The sequence below is a fragment of the Triticum dicoccoides genome, chromosome 3A, assembly GCF_002162155.2.
Source record: "Triticum dicoccoides isolate Atlit2015 ecotype Zavitan chromosome 3A, WEW_v2.0, whole genome shotgun sequence".
Lineage (NCBI taxonomy): Eukaryota > Viridiplantae > Streptophyta > Magnoliopsida > Poales > Poaceae > Triticum > Triticum dicoccoides.
In genome coordinates this window covers 517687924-517712479 of record NC_041384.1, presented here as the reverse complement: position 1 = coordinate 517712479, position 24556 = coordinate 517687924, and the positions used below count along the sequence as shown (strand labels likewise).

At 44.8% G+C, this 24556-nt stretch overlaps 1 protein-coding gene across 1 annotated transcript; it reads left to right on the top strand.

Moving 5' to 3' along the window:
* Positions 1 to 5666: 5666 nt before the first annotated feature.
* On the top strand, positions 5667 to 6737 carry LOC119271905 (profilin-2-like). Its single transcript, XM_037553547.1, has 3 exons — positions 5667 to 5911; positions 6000 to 6137; positions 6249 to 6737. The coding sequence occupies exons 1-3, from the start codon at positions 5789 to 5791 to the stop codon at positions 6381 to 6383; spliced, it is 396 nt and encodes a 131-aa protein (XP_037409444.1). The 5' UTR covers positions 5667 to 5788; the 3' UTR covers positions 6384 to 6737.
* The last annotated feature ends 17819 nt before the right edge of the window (positions 6738 to 24556 follow it).

The window sequence follows — 24556 nt, the reverse complement described above, 5'->3', positions numbered from 1 at the left end:
CTGTGCTCATCTTTACTGCATTTTGCATCATGCTATTAATTTGGAATCTCTTCGTTGTTATTTGACATCGTTTCATTCACCAGAGGTCCTAGGATTCAGAATTATTAAGCTGTCTATCTGAATTATGTGGGCTTCTACTTTCTAGTAACTCCTCTCCGCCTGTTCATTTTCTTGAACTTCAACTGTTAGTTTTACTAGTTTTGCTTCGATACACCCTTCTTAAAAGTGTACACGAGTATTAAAGTTACTTAAAAAGGTTATCATCATATTAGCTTGCAGATCACATGCATTGAATAGATTGATTTAGATATAAAAGACTACATTACCCTTTTTTTTATTGAAGGGTTAACTTCTAACCTTCACATTTAATCTGTATCTTCTCAACTGTTATGTTAGTTCTCCACTATGCGGATGATATTCTCATTTCTCTTTTTTTTTTTGAGATAAATTCTCATTTCTCATGTATCCGTTGGTTGTGGTTGTAGCCCTGTGTAGAAGTTAAGTATGGGTTGTAGCCTGTGTAAAAGATGCAATAAGTACGTAGTAACTTGGGTTTGCAAGCCCAAGACCAACTTGGCGACCGCTTTCGGCCAGAGTGCTGGAAAGTAAGATTCGGCTGACCCACACCAGTACATCGGCGGTACGAATTGCAGGCCCAGTGTACATCCAACGTTGCTGACTCGCAACTCACTGGCTTGGGTCCACACCTTACTCATCACGTTATTACTAGTACCCTAAAGAAAAATAATTATCATCTCATATGTTAGTTACAAAGATTTACGATTATGCCCATGCTTATTGTAAACCCTTTTCTTTCAAGGGTTCGGGCCATTTCTTTTGACGGCTTAAAAAATCAAAAATGTTAACGCCCACACGTGTGGGCGTTAGCCAATTCGTCCACACGCCTCCATCATCGTCCAGTAACTTCTGCACAAACCTTGGCACGAATTAGTTGATTTTGTATGCCACGTAGGACAATTCGCGTGTGTGATGTGTGAGAGAGGTCGCCCACACATCCGTTTTACCACACGGAGGGGCCGGTGTGTGGGCGTTTAGCAGTTCGCCCACACACCAGTTTTTCAGTCACGCACAAAGGGTTGTTGTGTGGGCGTTTGCCATCTCGCCCACACACCCGCCTCCTCTCCCACACCCAAGCTGCCAGTTGCCATGCGTTTTGCAGTGTACATGGCAACTGCCCTAGTATGATTACAAGCAGATGGCAACTCTCTTTTTTTTTTACCCGAACATGTCAGTTGCCATATGTTTTGCATGGTACATGGCAAACTGCCCTAGCGTGCACGTAAGCAGATGACAACTCTTTCTTTTTAAATGGCAACTGCCCTAGCGTGCTTGTGAGCACATGGCAACTCTCTCTTTTACCCGAACATGTTTTTTGCCATGCCTTTTTTTGTAGCGCTACGTGGCAACTGCCTGGTGTTAGTAGGTAGCAACTCCTAAAGTTTTGAAATCATGGCAACTGCAGTAGACCAGACCACACATGGCAACAGCTGTAGTTGTCCAAAAAATGGTAATCTGGAACTTTGACCTGAGATGGCAACTGCAGTTGAGCAAACATGGCAACTGTAGTTGTCCGACATGGCAACCGTAGTTTAGCGACATGACAACTGCACTTAAACGAACATGGACGAGGGTCCGGCCCATGGCAACTGCGGGGCGTGCGGTAAAGTGTCATGTGGGGCGTGCGGGACCACGAGGTACGAGACCTGACGTACCAGGCGTGTGGGCGTTATCTATTTCACCCACACGCACGCGTGTAAGAGAGACCGGGAAGGAAAAAAAGAGGCGTGTGAACGCTAATTGTTTTGCCCACACACAGACGTGTGGGCTGGTCCTCTTAGACATCACACAGAACGTGTGGGCAGATTTCTTAACGCCCACACGTGTGGCAGTTATCGGCGTCCTAAAAAATAGGACACGACTAGGGAGCACACGTGTGCTCCCTAGCATTCCGGAGCACACACCCAAAAAAGGTATGTTTTTGTCTTAATGCTATGATGCAAAATCCACTTCAAAAAAGGAAAGATTTTGTCCCATGTGCAATTATTTTGTGTGTTCAAATTTATAAGAAAGTCATAACTTTTGAACGGAGCATCAAAATTATGATCCATTTTCACGGTTAGATTCTTGGTGACGAGCTCTTCAAAACTAGATCCCATATTGATATGTTTCAACGAACTTTTTTTCTTCGGGCAATTTTGGTGTCACGGGGAGGCAACTTTTGTACTACCGTAGGCAACTTTCAATTAGCGTGTGCACCATCGTCATCTATCATATAGATGTTCTTTTGAGTTGGTTATAATGACTACCAAATTGCCTAGCGTCATGTGTAAGTTGCCTACCATGACTAGCTATCAACTTTGCTGTTATATGAAGCACTTGTTGCCAGGTTGCCTATCATGACTATATATCGACTCAATGCTCTTACAAAGTTGGGTATCATGATTGTCAAGTTTCCTGGCGTCGACTATGAAGTTGCTTTTGATGAACTTATTTTTTCAAGCAACTTTGTTGCCACATAGAGGCAACTTTTGAACTACAGTAGGCAACTTTCACCCCCGATGTTCTTTTGAGTTGGCTATAATGACTGCCAAATTGCCTAGCATGACATATAAGTTGCCTAGCGTCAATTATGAAGTTGCTTTTGATGAACTTATTTTCTCAAGCAACTTTGTTGCCACATAGAGGCAACTTTTGAACTACAGTATGCAACTTTCACCCTGATGTTCTTTTGAGTTGGCTATAATGACTGCCAAATTGCCTAGCATGACATATAAGTTGCCTAGCGTCAACTATGAAGTTGCTTTTGATGAACTTATTTTCTCAAGCAACTTTGTTGCCACATAGAGACAACTTTTGAACTATAGTAGGCAACTTTCACCTCGATGTTCTTTTGGTTGGCTATAATGACTGCCAAATTGCCTAGCATGACATATAAGTTGCCTAGCGTTAACTATGAAGTTGCTTTCGACGATCCTTTTTTTCTCAAGCAACTTTGGTGCCATGAAGAGGCAACTTTTGATTAGGTTACTAATGTTCTTTTGAGTTGGCTACCATGACTATCAAATTGTCTAGCATCACGTGTAAGTTGCCTACCATGACTACCCATCAAAGTTGTTGCTACATGACCCACCTTGTTTCTTATCATGACTACCAATCAACTCAATGCTCTTATAAAGATGGCTATCATGACCTCACATTGCTTAGCGTAACCAATGAAATTGCTTCTGATGAAAATATTCTCAAGCAACTTCGTGCCACGGAGAGGCAACTTTTGTTTTACAGTAAACAACTTTCTCTTAGGTAGTGTATCATGATCACTTATCATCAAAATGTTCTTTTGAATTGGCTACGATGACTACCAAGTTGCCTACAATCACCTATAAGTTGCCTACCAAGCTGCCTACCATCACGTGTAAGTTGCCTACCATGGCTATCTATCAACTTTGATGCTACATAACGCACCTCGTCACTAAGTTGTCTATGATAGCTACATATCAAATCAATGCTTTTAAAAGTTGTCTATCATGAACGTCTACTTGCCTAGCGCCACCTATGAAGTTTCTTTTGATGAACTTTTTTTCTTGTCAGATATACAACTTTGGTGGACAGGAAGGCAACTTTTGAAATAAGATAAGCAACTTTCGGTTAGGTTATGTATCATGGTCGCCTATCAGCCCAATGTTCTTTTGAGTTGCCTAATATGACTAACAAGTCGTCTAGTATCACATGTAAGTTGCGTGCCATGACTACCTTTCAACTTTGGTGATACATAAAGCACTTTGTTGCAATGTTTCCTATAGTGACTACCTATCATCACAGTGACGGTCAAGTTGATTAGCATCGCATATTAAGTTTCCTTCAACAAACTATACTACATATCAAATCAATGCTTTTATAAGTTGACAAAAGGAAAGGGCAGCCTCCCTACTGACACATACTTGCCAAAGTGTTGGTTACAACTTGCCTGATCACATAGAAAAATTTGCCTAAAGAAAAAATAGCTGCTCATGCTGATTATTCACTTCGATTGGGTTACCTAGTGCGAAGCAACACACACCAGTCTGCATCATAAAACAAAATGAAAAATGGGCACAGTTCAGAATGCACCACGAGTTCTACTTCTATTACAGATACAAAGCCAATTTAGAATTTACAGCGAGTATACGAACGGTAGAACTTCTCGAATTCCTTCAGTGTGGGAGCACACTCCACCTTCTCAAGCAACACTCACCACCTAGCAAAAAAGTGCCCTGCATCAATCACACAGGCAATACAAATAGGTTCTGAAAACTGCACATTTCACAAATCTTTTCTTCTTCAATCTCATATGTGGTCAGGCCCTTGTTTTTGAGGAAGGAGAGGAATTTGATGGCGTTCTGGACGTACTTCCCTCAATGGCTGTGTCTGCAGCAGTGCCTTGAAGGCTAGCTGCGGCTGCATCTCGCCACCGTCGGCATCTGCTGCTGCTAGGTGCGACGGCCGAGCATTTGCTGGGTGCGGCGCTCATCTCCGGGAGTAGGTAAGAGGAGGAGGCGGCGGCCGGGGTTGTGCTTGGTGTGGCGCGCGGCGCCGGGAGGAGGATCGGGGCGGCAGCCGCTTAAACAGGAGGAGGAGCACGACGGCGGACGGATGCGTGGCCTGGAGAAGGAGCGGGCGGCGGACGCATCTCATGGGAGGAAGTGCAGGGCGGATGGTGGTGGAACGACGAGCAGGTGGGATGAGTGGATAAGGTGCGGGAGGTGGGCGACGCGTATGTTGTTTTGTCGATAGTGCGTGCGCTCGGGACGACTATCTGTTGATGCTAAGTGCGTTCGGTTTATTCGGTTTACATGGTCCAATTTATACGGTTTTTCAGTTTGTACGGTATTAATACTTCGGTAAATATGGTATGAAATTAAAATACGGTTCGGTTTCGGTATATACCAAATTATTTCGGTATGGTTTGGTATATACCATAAAAACCTAAGTTGACGCGAATTTGGAAATGATGTAATAATAATTAGCAAATTTATGACTCAAAACACATACTATTCTACACAAATAGTATATGACTATATATACAAGTATATATGCATGCATTGATTCATCTGTTGATGGTTATGGACGTGCTTAGCATTTTAAAAATAGAAAAATGACTATGTTACAAGAAAAAAGTACGTGCTTAGTAGTGCATTTGACTCATGTACAAGAAAAATGGCAACTTGTATGGTTGTTCATCTCAAGAAATATAAATTTATTTTTTACTTCGGTTTATTTGGTTAACCGTTCGGTTTTCCGGTATATACCATAAAAACCAATTCAGATTGGTATGAAAAGTTCATACCATACCGAAATCAGAAACCATAAAAACCATAAAACTGATTCGGTTCGGTTTATTTTCGGTATGGTTTTTCTGTTCGGTTTTTAAATGCGAGTGACCAACGGCAAGGCCGAAATTGCGGCCGAATCCACGGGTGTGTGCGACGTACGTACGGCCGTGGGTGGGGCTCATGTTGATGGCAGCGCACCGAAGGAGGCGCGAAGTTGAAGGGCGAACTCAGGATGGATGGGTGGTTGGGACGAAGCAGCAGTGGGGGGATCCAGACATTTCCCCCCTCGGCCTCTTCCTCTCCTCTCCCACCCTATTTATACCGGCTTCCGCCCCCCGCGATTGCACACCCACCGCCGGTTACGTGCGCCTCGATCGCCACCGCGACAAGCCGCAGCAGCAGCGAGAGAGACCGATCGACCCCGTTTCCTTGCCGGAGCGCCGCCGGGGAAGGCGAAGATGTCGTGGCAGAGTTACGTGGACGAGCACCTGATGTGCGACATCGAGGGCCACCACCTCGCCTCCGCCGCCATCCTCGGCCACGACGGCACCGTCTGGGCCCAGAGCGCCGATTTCCCGTCGGTACGTCGAACCCACTCGTTGCTATTTGGCGCCTGCATGAGCCATGCATGCGCCGACGATCTCTGACATGTTTGCATGCGTGATCCAGTTCAAGCCGGCGGAGATGGCCAACATCATGAAGGACTTCGACGAGCCGGGGACCCTCGCCCCGACCGGGCTGCTACTCGCAGACGCCAAGTACATGGTCATCCAAGGTGAACCTGGCGCCGTCATCCGCGGCAAGAAGGTAACCATGCATGCACGTCGGACCCTTCTCATCTCTGCCCTCACCGACCAAACCAAACGTAAAATCAATCGCCGTTGGATCGGATCCGTTCCATTCCGTCCGTGATCGCAGGGCGCGGGAGGCATCACCCTGAAGAAGACCGGGCAGGCGCTGGTGGTCGGCATCTACGACGAGCCCATGACCCCGGGGCAGTGCAACCTGGTGGTGGAGAGGCTGGGCGACTACCTGGTAGAGCAGGGCATGTAGACGACGACGACGACCACGCCACGCCGCCGCAGCACCAACAATACTACCGGCCAAAAGACACAGTAGATCTCCACGCGCACGCATATGGGATTGTGGTTCAATTTCTCTCGCATCCTCCTCTAATCCTCTCTCCCTGTCCCGGCAACTACTTACCACCCCTCTTGATTCATCCGCGATATTTTTTCCCCTTGTTTCATGATGATGAGCCGTTCGTTTCGGCTAATAATTTTGATTTTTCTCTCCTATACGTATCGTTTTGGTCATTTGGGTTGCCCGTTTGAGTTGTGGATCCGGAACAATATATATATGTGATTGCCATTGGTATTTTGCAATATACGAGAATATTTATGTGTATTCCATCGTGTGGTCTGCCTTTTTTTTAGCTGTCTGCTTCAACTCCATATACATCGTTCCTATTCTGCTCCTGCAGGATCGTTTGAAGAAAAAAGCAAACAATATATATTTTTTCGGTTATGCAAGAAAAAAAAGATATTCACTGAGGAATCCACTCAAATTTGATGCGCATAGACTCTTTATTGGGCTTATTAAAAGGCCATAGCCATTTTCGGCGGGGGGACGAGCCACATAAAAGATTAATTCGATCAAACAATTTAGTCCACATGCTGCCCGATGGCCTCCAGCGGACCAGCCCAAAAACGCAATTCCCTCGAAGAATGTAAAAAAAAACATGAATTGCAATGTTGTGGGCCCAAAAACTGCTCCCGCCTCTCCCAACAAATAGACAAAAAGACATAAAAATGCACTAGACTGAAAAAAAACTCCCCAAAAATAATCTAGGACAGATTAAAAAAATCTTTAGTTGTCAAGATATTATGAAAACAAAAAAAACCACAAAAATGTATTTATAGAATAGAACAAAAAGATTTCTACAAAGTTTGACATTGGTGATGTACAACAAAATTCTGAAAATGCCACATCAATAGATCGAATTTTCTTAACTTTGCCATCTTTAATACACCAATTTACTTGCATTTTTCTTACACACAACCAGGAAAGGTAAAAACATAGAGAAAATTGTCATCGCAAAATTTAAATTTTGCCATGGTAAACTCGATGAATTTTCCATAGAATATAATATAAATTTGCAATAGTCAAATACAGCAAAAACAACATACACAGGAAAAACTGCCATGGTATTAAACGAGAAAACATGGCAAACCTTGATGGAAAATGTTCTATATATCATGGTTAGTTAGCAAAAAAGTTTATACTTGTAATTAAGGATTTTGTTTAAGAAAAGGTTTTTTTTCACAATGGTTTTGTGTTTTGGCGGTTTTATGTACATGGTAAAAATCAGGAGGTGTTGAACATTATACATGGGTAGCATGGCAAAAAGTTATAAGATTTTTGCCATGTCAAAAATTATTTTAGTGACATGGCAAAATTTATAGATTTTTGCCATGGAAAAAATTGTGTTGGTGAAATGGAAATATTGTATTGATAACAAGGCAAACATTAAAAGATTTTTGCCATGGAAAAAATTTTGTTGGTGAAATGAATTTATATTGGTGTCATGGAAAAATAGTAATGAAATTTTTGCCTTGGCAAAATTTGTGTTGGTTACATGGCAAAAAAATATAGGATTAAATACATTACAAAGAGTTTTAAAAGTCTTTTGCCATGGTAAAAAGTTTTAATAAATTATTAATTTCAATGATGTTTGCCATGTGCAAAACATCTTAGAAATTTATGGCGGTTACAGAAAAAAAGAATCTAAGATTTGCCATCTAAGTAGTACACATGATGGCAACTGTAGAATATCATTGCACATTCACATGACACAAAAAGATTCATTAATTGTCATGTTGACGAACTGAAAATTTCTAAATTTGCCATGTTGTAAGAATGTTTGACCTCAAAAAAATTCCATATCATTGCTGGACAACATGTTCAAAAAGTGCCATATATTGTAATTGCATGGCAAGGTACAGAATTTAAAAAATGCTCACACGGACAACTCTAGAAAAATGTTGTTACTGTAAAGTTGCCATGGCAATTGTAGAGAGACATATAATTCTAAGTTTTACCATCCGAGTAGCATGCATGATGGCAATATTTTTTTCCCAAAATCATGTCAAAAAACATCAAAAGGGAACACATGATATTCTCCATTGGTAATCTAGCAATTTCCATTTCAATGCAATCGATGTATGGCAATTTAATTCAGACGAAAAGAACAAGGGGAAGGGCAAAATAGTAGTCCTGGTATTGATCCTCTCCATCAGTAGTCTAGAATCTTCTGAATCAAAACAATTCTCAACTAGTTGAGCCTTGTTGAGAAATCAAGAGCTAGAAATACTTGCCGACAATGGACAAATATGATGGTACAACCAACCTTGAGAAATTACATGCACGCACCAACAATTGTTATGCTCTTTAGGTTTCTAGTCCCTCCGTTCCATATTATAAGAGCATTTTATGCTCTTATATTATGAGATGGAGGGAGTTGTTGTTTTTCTCATTATCTCAAAGAAAATAGTTTCTCTATTAATTTTTTGATTTAACTTTGACATATTATAGAAATTCAAGATTAAAATGGTTAAAAAATAGAAAAATATTTGTGATTAAAAAAATGTTATTTTTATAAAATTCTCACAACAATAAGAAAATAGTCTCGAAAACACTTATTATTTTTCCCTTTTTTAATATTTCTTATAAATGAAGAAATTTGTAGTTTTTAAGAAATGTTCAAACGTATCCAAAAAATTTCCACAGATTAGAATTATCCATCATTTTCAAAGAATAATCGTGAATTCCAAAAAGATCAAGTACTCCTAGAAAATGTGCTAGTGAATTAAAAAAAATTATTAATTGTTAAAAATAATTAAAATACTAGAATAAAAGGTAAAAAAGAGAAAACCCGTAAAACCAAAAAACAATTAGAAAGAAAAACCGGAAATAACCAATAAGTTGAATAAAAAGGGGAAAAAGAAACGGCGGAAGACAACCAGAAAATCGCTCGAGAAAGAGTCTAGCGTAAAGAAAATTGTCCGCTTGCTTCCTACTGGGACTGGCCCATCTTTTGTTTATGAACCAAGACCTTGGCCATTTTATTCGAAATCACTAATTAAGAAGCACTCATTGCAACATGTGAGTTTCCCTTTTTTTTCGTAGATCCGTTTATTCAAAATGTTTTATCTCTGAAACTGTTCGTCCAAATCTTGATCCGTTTTTACCGTTGGATTTCTCGTGTCGAGATCTTTAAAACTAGATCCCATGTTGTTAGTTTTTGACGAACTTTCTTTCATGAAAAAACAGATCTAAAAACCAGATGTAAAAAACCGACTGGGAGCACTTTTTTCCCTTTCTGAAAAGAGGCATGACTATGCCTCTTGCTGAAGCAAATCTGTGCCTCTCGTGAAAAGGAAAAAGTAGAAAGCATTTTTTTCCATTTTTGGGGGGCATGACCATGCCTCTCGTGAAAGAAAAAAAACGTGTTTTTTCTCGTTTTTGAGAGGCACGGCCGTGCCTGGAAGCAAATCCGTGCCCCACGTGGAAGGAAAAAATGATAACGTGTTTTTCTGTTTCTGAGAGACACGGCCGTGCCTCTTGCATAAGCAAATACGTGCCTCTCGTGAAAGCAAATCCGTGCATCTCGTGAAAGGAAAAAGCAAATGCGTTTTTTGCGCAATTTTTTTTGTCCGAAACCCAAAAACCGGTGAAAGACCAAAAAAACCAAAAAATCATCTAAAAGCCAAAAACGCGTGCGGAAAGATAGAAAAATAAAAATGGAAGAAAACACCCGGAGCGTGACACGTGACAGCGGCTGAGAGCGCACTAAATGGCGCGATCTCAACCCACCTCAAGTGACCCTTGGGAAGGCTCCCGAAAGAGGCCTCGTCAAATAGACGCTCCCTGTTTTTTTTAGGCAAGGCTCTGGCCCATCTAGCATCGTCTCCTTGTTTCGGCAGCCATTCTTATCAACTGTTTTGGGCTTTCACAAGGGCCTTATGGAAACAAATGTCAGGCCCAGTTACCTGCCTATTCTTTTTGTGCAACTGTGCTATGACATAATCCGCATTTCATAGTATTATATGATAATCCAAATTCTGCCAAGATTATTATTTTTTCAATTGAAGTGTGCTAAGACTTTGAGCATCAAGAATCTAGCCGACATTATTTGCTACACTTGTTGGCGGGGTTGGGCCTATGACCTATCCTCGTGACTTTTATGTTTCTCTAGGGTGCATTTGACAATAAAGTGGATTACTATAATTTTGCTTGTCCAACCAGTGTTTTCATATTTTTTTTCTCCATGAACGCTGAAATGCAGTGGTCCAGTGGCATCCCTATGAGATGCTTCCGGATGGTGGAAAAAATGGGTGCATAAATGAATAAATGATGGAATGCGGTACATCAAGATTGAACAATAATTGAGTTCATTTATAATGGATCTCTGTGGTTTGATAGATTCATCATTCGTCTTTGAATGCATTTTTTAGAATGTTGGAAATAACCAGCGGGAATTATCTGGTGGGTGAAACAGCGAAAGCTTGGCCTCAACTTAAAAAAAAAATGTGAGTGAAAGGTAAGCCTCCCCCTCCATTTTTTATTGAAAAATACACAACATTCATCTAATTCCTCGACTTAAATAACCGACAGCAACTATGTACTATCCCGCAAAAAAAGACAGCAACTAGTACATATACTACTACCTTGCAAAAACGTCTTATATTTTGATACGAAGGTAATATTATGGTTTACCTCGAATTGTCCATAGGGTTGTTGCATTACCTATCAGCAACACGTCGTGTGGTCTGACAGCAAACACACTATCAGCGATGTGCTGGTGTTGGACACACTGCTAAAGGGCAGATACATGTACAAGCACACTTGTTTCCTTTTGTCTGTTGATGAGAAGATCTTACAGATTTGTGCGCCCTGTAAAGAGCACAGGCACGCTTGTTTCTATGCTATCCGGTGAAGATTACGATTCGTTTTTGCTAATCTTGGGTTATCTTGGAATCTCGGTGGCCGTGATACCGTGAATTTGTGATGATCTGCACCGGTTCAGAAGATGCTTATTTGTTCAGTTTCTAATTCTCGGTAAGTGCTGCAACCAGGTACCAAGTTGTGTCTTGTTTGTGATGATCTCCACCGGTTCAGAAGATGCCTATTCAGTTTCTAATTCTCGGTAAATGCTGCAATCGGATACCATTGTACCAAGTTGTTTCTTGTTTACAGCTGTGCATGAGGCAAGTTGGTGATACTTTTTACGGTGATTTGTCAATTCATTAAGAACTGCACGCCGAGCTGTAGAACTTGTGCACATGCATGTAAGTATAGGCAGCAGGCGAGGCTAGCAGTGAGGCAAACTGCATCGAAGTTTTGATCAGCTGCCGGCCGGTGGTTGCTGCCTGCTACTACCCTAGTGGGCAGGTGGTAGTACGTACCGACCTCCGATCCCTTCGGCCTCTCGTTACCACAACATGAATATATCTAATATCTATGGTAGTTAACAGCTGAAGTTATCGATGCGACGATTCCATGGCACCTCCATCACCCAGAAAGTTATAGAACACAATGCTGAATTCCTATTGAGAAGCGTAGCCGTCCAAGGAGCAGCAGGATCTGATTACCGGAACCCTGGGCGGGCTCTGGTGAGAGCATCGGATATATGCATGGATCGCGACGATCGCCAAGTGCGACGACCATGCACCACCACCCGCCGTATCTCCATGCCCGAACCACCAGCCGCAGGTCCCGACGGGTCAAGACGGCAGCAGCCAGCCCACGCACATGCGCTGCGTATATGTGCGCGCCGCGGCGGCACGCACCTAACGAACACGGCCACATGCAGGCGCAGAGGTCCCCTCCCGGCCGAGGCGGACGGACGGACATGCGTATCCCGCTGGGGATCTCGGCGCCCCAGCCCCGCCGCACGAGCTCCACGCCATTGCCAAATGGCAATGCCATTGCCATGCATGCATATCCTCCGTCCATTGGATCCCGCGTGATGCCAGCCGCCGCGCAGGATTGCCAGGCAGGGCGCGGCGCGTGCATGGGGTGGCTCGCGGCCGGTCGCGCCTGTGCTGGCCGGCCGTTAAAACCGTTGCAACTTGCCTGTAAACTGAGTGAGGGGTAGCGGTGATTCGTATAGGATTCTAATAATCTGGGGCAGAGCTGCAGGGCCGCTCTCTTGTGTGATTCTGGCTACTAGCTAGGTCGCTGTCAGCTTGATCTGCTGATCGAGGGTGATTTGATGCCTTAGTTTACTGATCCCTGGTGATTGGAGGGCTTAATTTACTTACTGATGGCTGGTGATTTGACCTTGATCTACAGCACCTGCCACCCGCAATTTATGAGTATATATAATAGCTCTTTTTAGGGGCGAAGTATAATACTTGATCTGCTGTAATACTAAGGGCTTCTTTGATTTAAAGGAATTATTTAGAATTTTTGGAGGATTAAAATCCTTAGGAATTTTTTCTATGTCGGTCCTTTGATTCATAGGATTGGATCCCACAGGAATTTATCCTATGAAATCTTTTGTACTACATTTCATAGGAAATCTAACATTCACTCCAACTTTTTTTTACAATTCCTTTGTTTTTCATGTGGCATCAAACACTCTTTGCTACTCCTATAGGATTCAAGTTGACATGCCACCGTAATCATATATTTTTCCTATTCCTACATTTTCAAAATCCTATGAATCAAAAAGGCCCTAAACAATAGTGATCTAAAACGTCTTATTTTTGTAGAAATGTCTGTTGTATGGAATAGATGCACGTCGACGAGGATTCGGGTTTCTGGTGTTTGATCTTGTGCTATTCCTGGATCTTAATTCACCATACAATATTGGTCCTCGCGTTATGCAATATTTTGTTCATCTATACAACTCAAGGACAAGGTTCTAGACTAAACATGCATAAATTGATCAAACTTATAATAGAATAATCCTATGTGGCGACTTCAATATGTTCCTGCTTCGGCGATCGGCAGCACCATTGCTCTCCTCTCAAGTCTCACATGCAGTGGCCGACCGAGCTAAAGCAAGGTGCATTAGTTATACGTAAGACGATTTGATGGGCAGATCGAGAATGATGTGCTGATGAGACACCATCAGATTAGTCCAAGAGCTGCCAGATCAAGCATACGTCTCCCTCCAAGGAGGACTGGTAGCTTTGCTTCCAGACAAAAGACAGAGATCAGATTAGGTTCCTCATAGCGATACTCCCATGTGATTGACATGTCAAGCTGTCACCTGGCCACATTATGCATATCGCTTGTCAAAATCAAAACACAACCTAGCTTAGCTTAGGGCATTTTTAACCAATTCCTTATAACCGGTTAGAGGAGTAAAATTTCTGTTTTACTTCTCTAATCGGCACCTGACCGATTCCTTATCCGTCGTGAGAGAGTAAAATTTTACTCCTCTCCTCAAACTTCTTCCTAGATTTACTCCACCGCGCGACGGCTGAATAAAAGCCGCGCCTCTCCCTTGTGTCGCCCCTGGCCCTGCACTTTCGCCAGCGACACTCCTGGCGACCCCTTGCCGGCCCCGCCGCTACCTCGTTGCCTCCCCCGTCCTGTTAGAATACAACTGTATTAGGATTATGACTCCTACACGATTTGTAATAAGGCTAGGTCAGATACGGCTTAACTCTTATATATACTTCTTGTACCGGTATAATATTGCATTAACGATTATCCAATACAATTCTATATGGTACTATCATACTTTCGATCCTAGGGTATGGCTAACCCGCCAGCCCCGTCACCACTGCCGCCGCCCGGCTACTTCGAGCGGCGCGCTGCTATCGTCGCCGCGGCCACGGCCTCCTCCGTCTCTACCTCTACTCTAGCTATACCTCCACCAATTCTCCCTTCCATCTCCTTCACTGACACCATCTTCGATATTAGCCCCTACATCCCCGTAACCCTAGACCTCGCTGCACAACTAATACCATTGGCGTCACCTCTTCGACGTCCACCTTGGGCGATGCAATCTCCGCTCTCACGTTACCGATGACTCTCTTCCTCAACTTCATGAACCGCAATGGGTCAAGAATGATCTCACCATTATTCAATGGATCTACATGCGAGTCTCCACAGAGATCTTCAATCTCGTCCACTGTGACGGTGCCTTCGCCGTCGATCTATGGCCGGCTCTTCGTCAGCTCTTTCAGGACAACATCGACGCTCGCGCCAACAATCTCCACACCGAGCTTCGGAATACGGTGCAAGGTGATTCACCAGTCGGCATCTACTGCCAACGCCTCAAGGCGATCGCGGATGAATTACGCGAACTTGGTGATCCGATCGACGATCGCCAGCTCATCAACGTCCTCCTCGTCGGCCTCAGCGAACGGTTTGAGAAGCAGGCCTCCTTCATCCCTATGATGCGTTCGCGTCCCTCCTTCGCCGAGGTTCGCTCGATGCTCCAATGGGTCGATCGTACCCTAACTACGAAGGACTCCCGTCCTCAGATCTTCACTGCTTCTCCTTGCCCGCCTGCGTCGACCCCGCCACCACCACCTCCTCAACCATCCAGCTGGCGTCCAAGTCCCAACTACCGGGGCAAAAACCCTAGGCCGCCGCAATTCCGCACGACGCCTGCACCACCACCGCCGCCCGGATGGCGCCCATCTCCTAATCCATGGGCAGGGCTAGTCTAGGCGTGGCCTATGCCCTAGTCCGCACTACGCCATATGGTGCCCCGCCTGCCTATACCGGTGGCTGGCAGCCCGGTGCTCGCCCTCACACCGACGCGCCCGTCCTCGCGCCTCGACAGCCGACGGCCGCGTACCACGCTGCTCCCTCCTACGCACCACCGATCTACAACACCAAACCTTATGCATCCTATGGCGCTCCATCGTTCCCCTACATGCAGCAGTACAATGATGGTGTCTCTCTCTCTTTACGCCGATACCAGCCCTACTGCCGACGCCATCACACCCGCAAGCTCCCATGACTACACCGGCCTCTACTTTGACTCCGAGCTGGGACCAAGCTGCTTTTCTACAAGCCATGAACAACTTTACTGCACAAGGGAACTCAAGTACGGATTGGGTTTTCGATTCTGGTGCTTCTCGTCATATGTCTGCATCGAGTAATTTGCTTTCTTCTTCCACACCTTCGTCTTTTCCCTTTATTACTCTCGGTGATGGATCTTCTATTCCTATTTACTGTGTCGATCAGGCTCAAATCCAATCCCCAATTAAGCCTTTGCTTCTTCGTGATGTTCTTGTAGCTCCTGCTCTTATTAAAAATCTGATTTCTTTTCGCCAAATCACCGCTGATAATCATGTTTCTGTTGAGTTTGACCCCTTTGGTTTGTCTGTGAAGGTCTACCCAACCAAAGCCGAGATCGCTCGATTCAATAGCTTCAGTGATTTATATTCTCTCCATGGTGCTCCGGTCGCTGCTCCTCCAACATCTATGGTGGCCTCTATTGATCTGTGGCACCAATGTCTCGGCCACCCCAATAAAAATGTGTTATCCACACTTCTTAGTGAATTTTCAATACCTTGTAATAGAGACTCATAATTCTTCTATGTGTCAGTCATGTCAATTGGGCAAACATGTTCGCCTTCCCTTTAGTTCCTCTCAATCCTCTAGTACTTTTCCTTTTGAATTACTTCATTGTGATCTCTGGACATCATCCATAGAAAGTGTATCTGGTTTTAAGTATTATCTCGTGATTCTTGATGATTTTACTCATTATGTTTGGACTTTTCCTTTACGCAACAAATCCGACGTTCATAATATTTCCTTAACTTTCAGCGCTATGTCTCGATCCACTTTTTCCTCCCTATAAGATTTATCCAGTGTGATAATGGTCGTGAATTTGACAACTTTAAAATCAAAATTTCTTTCTACAATATGGAATTCTCTTGCGCTTCTCCTATCCTTATACTTCCCCTCAAAACGGCAAAGCCGAGCGTTCTCTTCGTACTCTTAATGACATCATTTGCACTCTACTTGTTCAATCTTCTATGCCTCCAAAGTTCTGGGCTGAGACCCTCCACACGGCCACATATTTACTCAATATTCGTCCATCCAAAATTAACCCACAAACTACTCTTTACTTCTCTTTATTTCTCTCTCATCCTAATTACTCTGGCGTTCGCGTCTTCGGTTGTCTTTGTTTCCCAAACTCCTACTCCACTTCTCCTAACAAACTTTCCCCGCGCTCTACCCCATGTGTCCATCTAGGTTTTTCTGACGAGCACAAGGGTTATCGTTGTCTAGATCTTGTTAGTGGTCATGTTCATGTGTCTCGTCATGTAACATTCGTTGAAAACATTTTCCCCTTTTCCGAGCGTCAACAATTAGATCCCAACTCACCCACGCCGTCCACTAGTCCCTCTCGTCGCAATCATCTTCACTTCTTTCACCCGCCGGCCTATCCAGTGAAATCAGCCGAATTCTCTACCGCGGTAGCGGATCCTGCCGCGGCCACTTCTGTCATCACCTCTGTTCTGACAGAGGAAAACCTATTACACTCTATCGCGGCAGGCCTCCTGCCGCCGCAGTCTTCACCACCATCTCCCGCGTCCGCTTCCCCCGCTGTGCCGAACGCGTCCACCACATCTTCCCCCACCCCTCCTGCTCATGCTATTCTCGTTCCAGCTCTGACTAACGATCATACCATGCGCACACGTGCCAAGTCCGTGTTTCGTTTACCTGCAAAAGATCGTCTCAATCTTCATACATCTCTATCCCCTTCCTCTCCACCCAAATCTTACAAATTAGTTCTCCTAGATCTGAATTGGGCCGCAGCTATAAAAGATGAATATGATGCCCTTCTGCAGAATAACATGTGGCAGTTAGTTCCTCGTCCTTCCAATACAAATATCGTTTCGGGCAAATGAGTTTTTCGCCATAAATTCAATTCTGATGGGAGTCTTGCACGTTATAAGGCTCGATGGATATGCCGTGGATACTCTCAGCAACACGACATCGATTATGATGAGACTTTCTCTCCAATTGTCAAGCCCATCACTATTTGCACTGTCCTTAGCATCTCTGTCTCTTCTTCCTGGCCAATTCATCAACTAGATGTCAAAAATGTTTATCTTCATGGATCTCTTCAAGAAACAGTCTATTGTCAACAACCTATTGGTTTTGAACATTCCTCCTATCCTAATCATATTTGTCTTTTTCAAAAATCTCTTTATGGTCTTAAAAAAGCACGACGTGCCTGATTCCAATGCTTTTCTACTTATGCTCAAACCATCGGTTTTACCCCTTCCCATTCCGACACTTCACTCTTCACCTTTCATCACAACAACAAAACTGCTTACCTTCTTTTATATGCTGACAATATTATCCTCACAACTTCCCCACAACAATTTTTAGATCATATTATCTCTCTTCTTCGCCACGAATTCTCTATGACATATTTAGGTCTTCTTCACTACTTCTCAGGTATTGCTGTTATCCGTGACTCCTCTGGTCTTTTCTTGTCTCAATGTTAGTACACTCTGGATCTTCTTTCTCGTGCTGGTATGCTTGATTGTCAAACTTCTCGTACCCCTGTTGATATAGGTTCCAAACTCTCTGCCGACGGTGATCCTTTCTCTGATCCTTCTATTTATCATAGTCTTACCAGTGCACTTCAGTATCTCACTCTCACTCGTCCTGAAATTTCTTTTGTTGTCCAACAAGCTTGTTTATACATGCATGATGCTTGTATTCCACAGTGCAATCATGTCAAACATATTCTTCGGTATCTCCAAGGCACACTAGACTTAGGTCTTCATATCAACAAATCCTCTCCCACCTCCTTGACAGCTTACTCTGATGCAGACTGGGCTGGTTGTCCAGATACTCGTAGGTCCACATCCGGATTTTGTGTGGTTTCTTGGTCTTCAAAAAGTTAGGTTAGGTCTGTGACGCCCGGATAATTAAGCTATAGTGATCCCCGCTAATGATGCCACGTCACCTCGGTTACTGTGGATAAACTCGCGTTAGTTCAAAACCTAGTCTGAATTTCAAATGTGAGAAATAAAGGCAAACAATAAAAGTTTTCAAATATTAAAACAAAATGTTCGGGTGGATACAAATAAATCATCGATAATTATGATGGAGAAACCACATTTTTATAAAAGGTTTAAATGCACTTAAGTAACTAAAATAGTAGGTAAAACAATTAAACAAATGCGTTTTGGATTTTATAAAATACTATACTATTTTGTTCAGGGATAAAACCTTTTGTGGTAGTAGTTATAATTGTAACTCTATTTTAGGTAGGGTTTCACTTTTTGAAAAACTATAAAATATAAAACAGTAAAAGAAAGATAAATAAAAAGTGAAGAAACAAACTAAATAAAAAAAGAAATGAAATGAAAAAAAAGAAAGAAAGAAAAAGAGAGAGAACCCCCGGCCCAACTGGGCCATGTCCCAGCCAGGCCGGCCCAGCTCCCCCTTGGCCCAACCGGCCTCCCTTATCCACCCACAGCAGGAAACCCTAACCCCCGAGCCTTCCCACTTCCCCCATGACCTCCCCCTTCTCGATCGCGCCCCCGCGCGCCTCGACCCAGCCGACTCGCCTTTGCGCCCCATCCCCGACCCTCCCCGTCGCCGGAGCCCTTCCCCAGCTGGCTCCTCGCCATCCACGCCACGTTCGCTGCTGCTCCCCATGGTCCCGGCGAGCACGACCGCGCCCGTGGACTGCGCCTTTGCCCCGCAACTTCTTCGCGCGCTCGCGCCGTGCCTGCAACACCACCGGTCGTTGCCGTCATCGACATGCCCCGCCGAAGCTCGCCACCACCCCTCGTGCCGCGGCATCCTCCTCGTCACCCCGTGCTGAGGCCGTCGACCCCGCGCCACAACCCCTCAAGCCCTCTGCTCTGCCTCGCGCCTGCCGGCCCATCCGGCCACTGGACCTCGACGGCAGGGTTCCTCCGGCCTCCCCAAGCTCTCCTTTGCAACGATGTGAGCATCCGGCTCCCCCTGGCCTCTTCCCTCTCTTTCACGTCCCCCGTAGACGCCTGGCCGACGAGGCCGTGCCTCTGCCGCTACTCGCCGCCGACATGGTGGTCGATTTCGACCGTCCCCGCGCCTACGGTTTGTCCCAGTGAGTACGCGGCGAGGCCCTCGACCGGTCCGTGCCAACCGCCGCTCCAACGGTCGCCGGAGGCGAGTGCACGACCGTCGCGATTGCGCTCCGCCTCGTCGTCGTTTTCCTGCTGATGTGGAACATCATTAACCCCAAATCACCCCCTGGTGCCACTGACCTATGGGCCCACTAGCTAATTAGATTAGTTCATAGCTAAATAAGTCTGTTAAATAACGGTTCAATTAAAATATGACACCGACAGTGGGGTCCCTCCTAGCTAATTAATTTAGCTAACTAATTTAGCTTAACATTAGAGTATGATAGATGGTCCCCCACCGGTCAGACTTGACTAGTCAGCGTTGACCTAGTCAACTGCTGACTGGACCCTCTGGCCCACATGTCAGCCTCTGCTGATAGGCTGGTTGACCAAGTCAACTGGGCCCACTGTCAGCCTTTGTACTGAATAGCTGGGTACAATTCTGGGCACCCCTAGCATTTTATTCTTTTAATTTCAAATTAAATTAAATCCAGAAATTAGAAAAAAAACATTTAAAACTTTGAAAATTAACATAAAATAATCCGTAACTCGGATGAAAATAATTTCTACATGAAAGTTGCTCAGAACGACGAGACGAATCCAGATACGCAGCCCGTTCGTCTGCCACGCATCCCTAGCATAGCAAATACGCAACTTTGTTGGGGAACGTTGCAGAAAACAAAATTTTCCTACTCGTTTCACCAAGATCATCTAGGAGTTCATCTAGCAACGAGTGATTAGATGCATCTACATACCTTTGTAGATCGCGAGCGAAAGCGTTCAAAAGAACGGTGATGATGTAGTCGTACTCGACGTGATCCAAATCACCGATGACCAGCGCCGAACGGACGGCACCTCCGCGTTCAACACACGTACGGAACAACCACGTCTCCTCCTTCTTGATCCAACAAGGGAGGGAGGAGAGGTTGAGGGAGATGGCACCAACAGCAGCACGACGGCGTGGTGTTGATGGAGCTGCAGTACTCCGGCAGAGCTTCGCTAAGCACTATGGAGGTGGAGGAGGTGTTGGAGAGGGAGAAGGAGGCAACCAAAGGCCAAGGCGTTCAGGTATGAAGTCCCTCCTCTCCCCCACTATATATAGGAGGGCCAAGGGGGGGTGGACGGCCCTAGGAGATCCAATCTCCTAGGGGGTGCGGCGGCCAAGGGGGGTTTCCCTCCCCCCCAAGGCACCTAGGAGGTGCCTTCCCCTCCTAGGACTCTTCCCCCTTCAATCCTAGGCGCATGGGCCTATGTGGGGCTGGTGCCCTTGGCCCATTAGGCCAAGGCGCACCCCCTACAGCCCATGTGGCCCCCCCGGGACAGGTGGACCCACCCGGTGGACCCCCGGGACCCTTCTGGTGGTCCCGGTACAATACCGATAACCCCGAAACTTGTCCCGATGCCCGAAACAGGACTTCCCATATATAAATCTTTACCTCCGGACCATTCCGGAACTCCTCGTGACGTCCGGGATCTCATCCGGGACTCCGAACAACATTCGGGTTACTGCATATACATATCCTTACAACCCTAGCGTAACTGAACCTTAAGTGTGTAGACCCTACGGGTTCGGGAGACAAGCAGACATGACCGAGACGACTCTCCGGTCAATAACCAACAGCGGGATCTGGATACCCATGCTGGCTCCCACATGCTCCACGATGATCTCATCGGATGAACCACGATGTCGAGGATTCTATCAACCCCGTACGCTATTCCCTTTGTCTATCGATATGTTACTTGCCCGAGATTCGATCGTCGGTATCCCAATACCTCGTTCAATCTCGTTACCGGCAAGTCACTTTACTTGTACCGCAATGCATGATCTCGTGACCAGACACTTGGTCACTCTGAGCTCATTTTGATGATGCATTACCGAGTGGGCCCAGTGATACCTCTCCGTCATACGGAGTGACAAATCCCAGTCTTGATCCATGTCACCCAACAGACACTTTCGGAGATACCCGTAGTCTACCTTTATAGTCACCCAGTTACGTTGTGACGTTTGGCATACCCAAAGCACTCCTACGGTATCCGGGAGTTACACGATCTCATGGTCTAAGGAAAAGATACTTGACATTGGAAAACTCTAGCAAATGAACTATACGATCTTGTGCTATGTTTAGGATTGGGTCTTGTCCATCACATCATTCTCCTAATGATGTGATCTCGTTATCAATGACATCCAGTGTCCATAGTCAGGAAACCATGACTATCTGTTGATCAACGAGCTAGTCAACTAGAGGCTCACTAGGGACATGTTGGTGTCTGTTATTCACACATGTATTACGATTTCCGGATAACACAATTATAGCATGAATAAAGACAATTATCATGAACAAGGAAATATAATAATAATGCTTTTATTATTGCCTCTAGGGCATATTTCCAACAGTCTCCCACTTGCACTAGAGTCAATAATCTAGTTACATTGTGATGAATCGAACACCCATGGAATTCTGGTGTTGATCATGTTTTGCTCTAGGGAGAGGTTTAGTCAACGGATCTACTACATTCAGGTCCGTATGTACTTTACAAATCTCTATGTATCCATCTTGAACATTTTCACGAATGGAGTTGAAGCGACGCTTGATGTGCCTTGTCTTCTTGTGAAACCTGGGCTCCTTGGCAAGTGCAATAGCTCCAGTGTTGTCACAGAAGAGCTTGATCGGCCCCGACGCATTGGGTATGACTCCTAGGTCGGTGATGAACTCCTTCACCCATATTGCTTCATGTGCTGCCTCCGAGGCTGCCATGTACTCCGCTTCACATGTAGATCCCGCCACGACGCTTTGCTTGCAACTGCACCAGCTTACTGCCCCACCATTCAAAATATACACGTATCCGGTTTGTGACTTAGAGTCATCCAGATCTGTGTTGAAGCTAGCGTCGACGTAACCCTTTACGACGAGCTCTTCGTCACCTCCATAAACGAGAAACATTTCCTTAGTCCTTTTCAGGTACTTCAGGATATTCTTGACCGCTGTCCAGTGTTCCTTGCCGGGATTACTTTGGTACCTTCCTACCAAACTGACGGCAAGGTTAACATCAGGTCTGGTACACAGCATGGCATACATAATAGAACCTATGGCTGAGGCATAGGGGATGATGCTCATCTCTTCTATATCTTCTGCCGTGGTCGGACATTGAGCTGAGCTCAATTTCATACCTTGTAACACAGGCAAGAACCCCTTCTTGGATTGATCCATATTGAACTTCTTCAATATCTTATCAAGGTATGTGCTTTGTAAAAGACCTATGAGGCGTCTCGATCTATCTCTATAGATTTTGATGCCTAATATATAAGCAGCTTCTCCAAGGTCCTTCATTGAAAAACTTTTATTCAAGTAGGCCTTGATGCTGTCCAAGAGTTCTATATCATTTCCCATCAACAGTATGTCATTTACATATAATATGAGAAATGCTACAGAGCTCCCACTCACTTTCTTGTAAACGCAGGCTTCTCCATAAGGCTGCGTAAACCCAAACGCTTTGATCATCTCATCAAAGCGAATGTTCCAACTCCGAGATGCTTGCACCAGCCCATAAATCGAGCGTTGGAGCTTGCACACTTTGTCAGCATTCTTAGGATACAAAACCTTCCGGCTGCATCATATACAATTCTTCCTTAAGGAAACCATTAAGGAATGCCGTTTTGACGTCCATTTGCCATATTTCGTAATCATAGAATGCGGCAATTGCTAACATGATTCAGACGGACTTCAGCTTCGCTACCGGTGAGAAAGTCTCATCGTAGTCAACCCCTTGAACTTGTCGATAACCCTTAGCGACAAGACGAGCTTTATAGATGGTCACATTACCATCCGCGTCTGTCTTCTTCTTAAAGATCCATTTATTTTCTATGGCTCGCCGCTCAACGGGCAAGTCAGTCAAAGTCCATACTTTGTTTTCATACATGGATCCTATCTCGGATTTCATGGCTTCCAGCCATTTGTCGGAATCCGGGCCCGCCATCGCTTCTTCATAGTTCGAAGGTTCACCATTGTCTAACAGCATGATTTCCAAGACAGGGTTGCCGTACCACTCTGGTGCGGAACGTGTCCTTGTGGACCTTCGAATTTCAGTAGGGGCTTGATCAGAAGTATCTTGATCATTTTCATTAACTTCCTCTCTAGTCGGTGCAGGCACCTCAAGAACATTTTCTTGAGTTGCGCCATTTTCCGGTTCAAGAGGTAATACTTCATCAAGCTCTACTTTCCTCCCACTTACTTCTTTCGAGAGAAACTCTTTCTCCAGAAAGGACCCATTCTTGGCAACAAAGATCTTGCCTTCGGATCTGAGGTAGAAGGTGTACCCAATAGTTTCTTTTGGGTATCCTATGAAGACGCATTTTTCCGACTTGGGTTCGAGCTTTTCAGGTTGAAGTTTCTTGACATAAGCATCGCATCCCCAAACTTTTAGAAACGACAGCTTAGGTTTCTTCCCAAACCATAATTCATACGGTGTCGTCTCAACGGATTTCGACGGAGCCCTATTTAAAGTGAATGCGGCAGTCTCTAAAGCATAGCCCCAAAAAGAAAGCGGTAAATCGGTAAGAGACATCATAGATCGCACCATATCTAACAGAGTGCGATTACGACGTTCGGACACATCATTACGCTGAGGTGTTCCAGGCGGCGTGAGTTGTGAAACTATTCCACATTTTCTTAAGTGTGCCCCAAACTCGTGACTCAAGTATTCTCCTCCACGATCTGATCGCAGAAACTTGATTTTCCTGTCACGTTGATTTTCAACCTCACTCTAAAATTCCTTGAACTTTTCAAAGGTTTCAGACTTGTGTTTCATTAAGTAGATATACCCATACCTACTTAAATCATCAGTGAGAGTGAGAACATAACGATAGCCACCGCGAGCCTCAACACTCATCGGACCGCACACATCAGTATGTATGATTTCCAATAAGTCGGTTGCTCGCTCCATTGTTCCTGAGAATGGAGTCTTGGTCATTTTACCCATAAGGCATGGTTCGCACGTGTCAAATGATTCATAATCAAGAGACTCTAAAAGTCCATCAGCATGGAGCTTCTTCATGCGTTTGACACCTATGTGACCAAGGCGGCAGTGCCACAAGTATGTGGGACTATC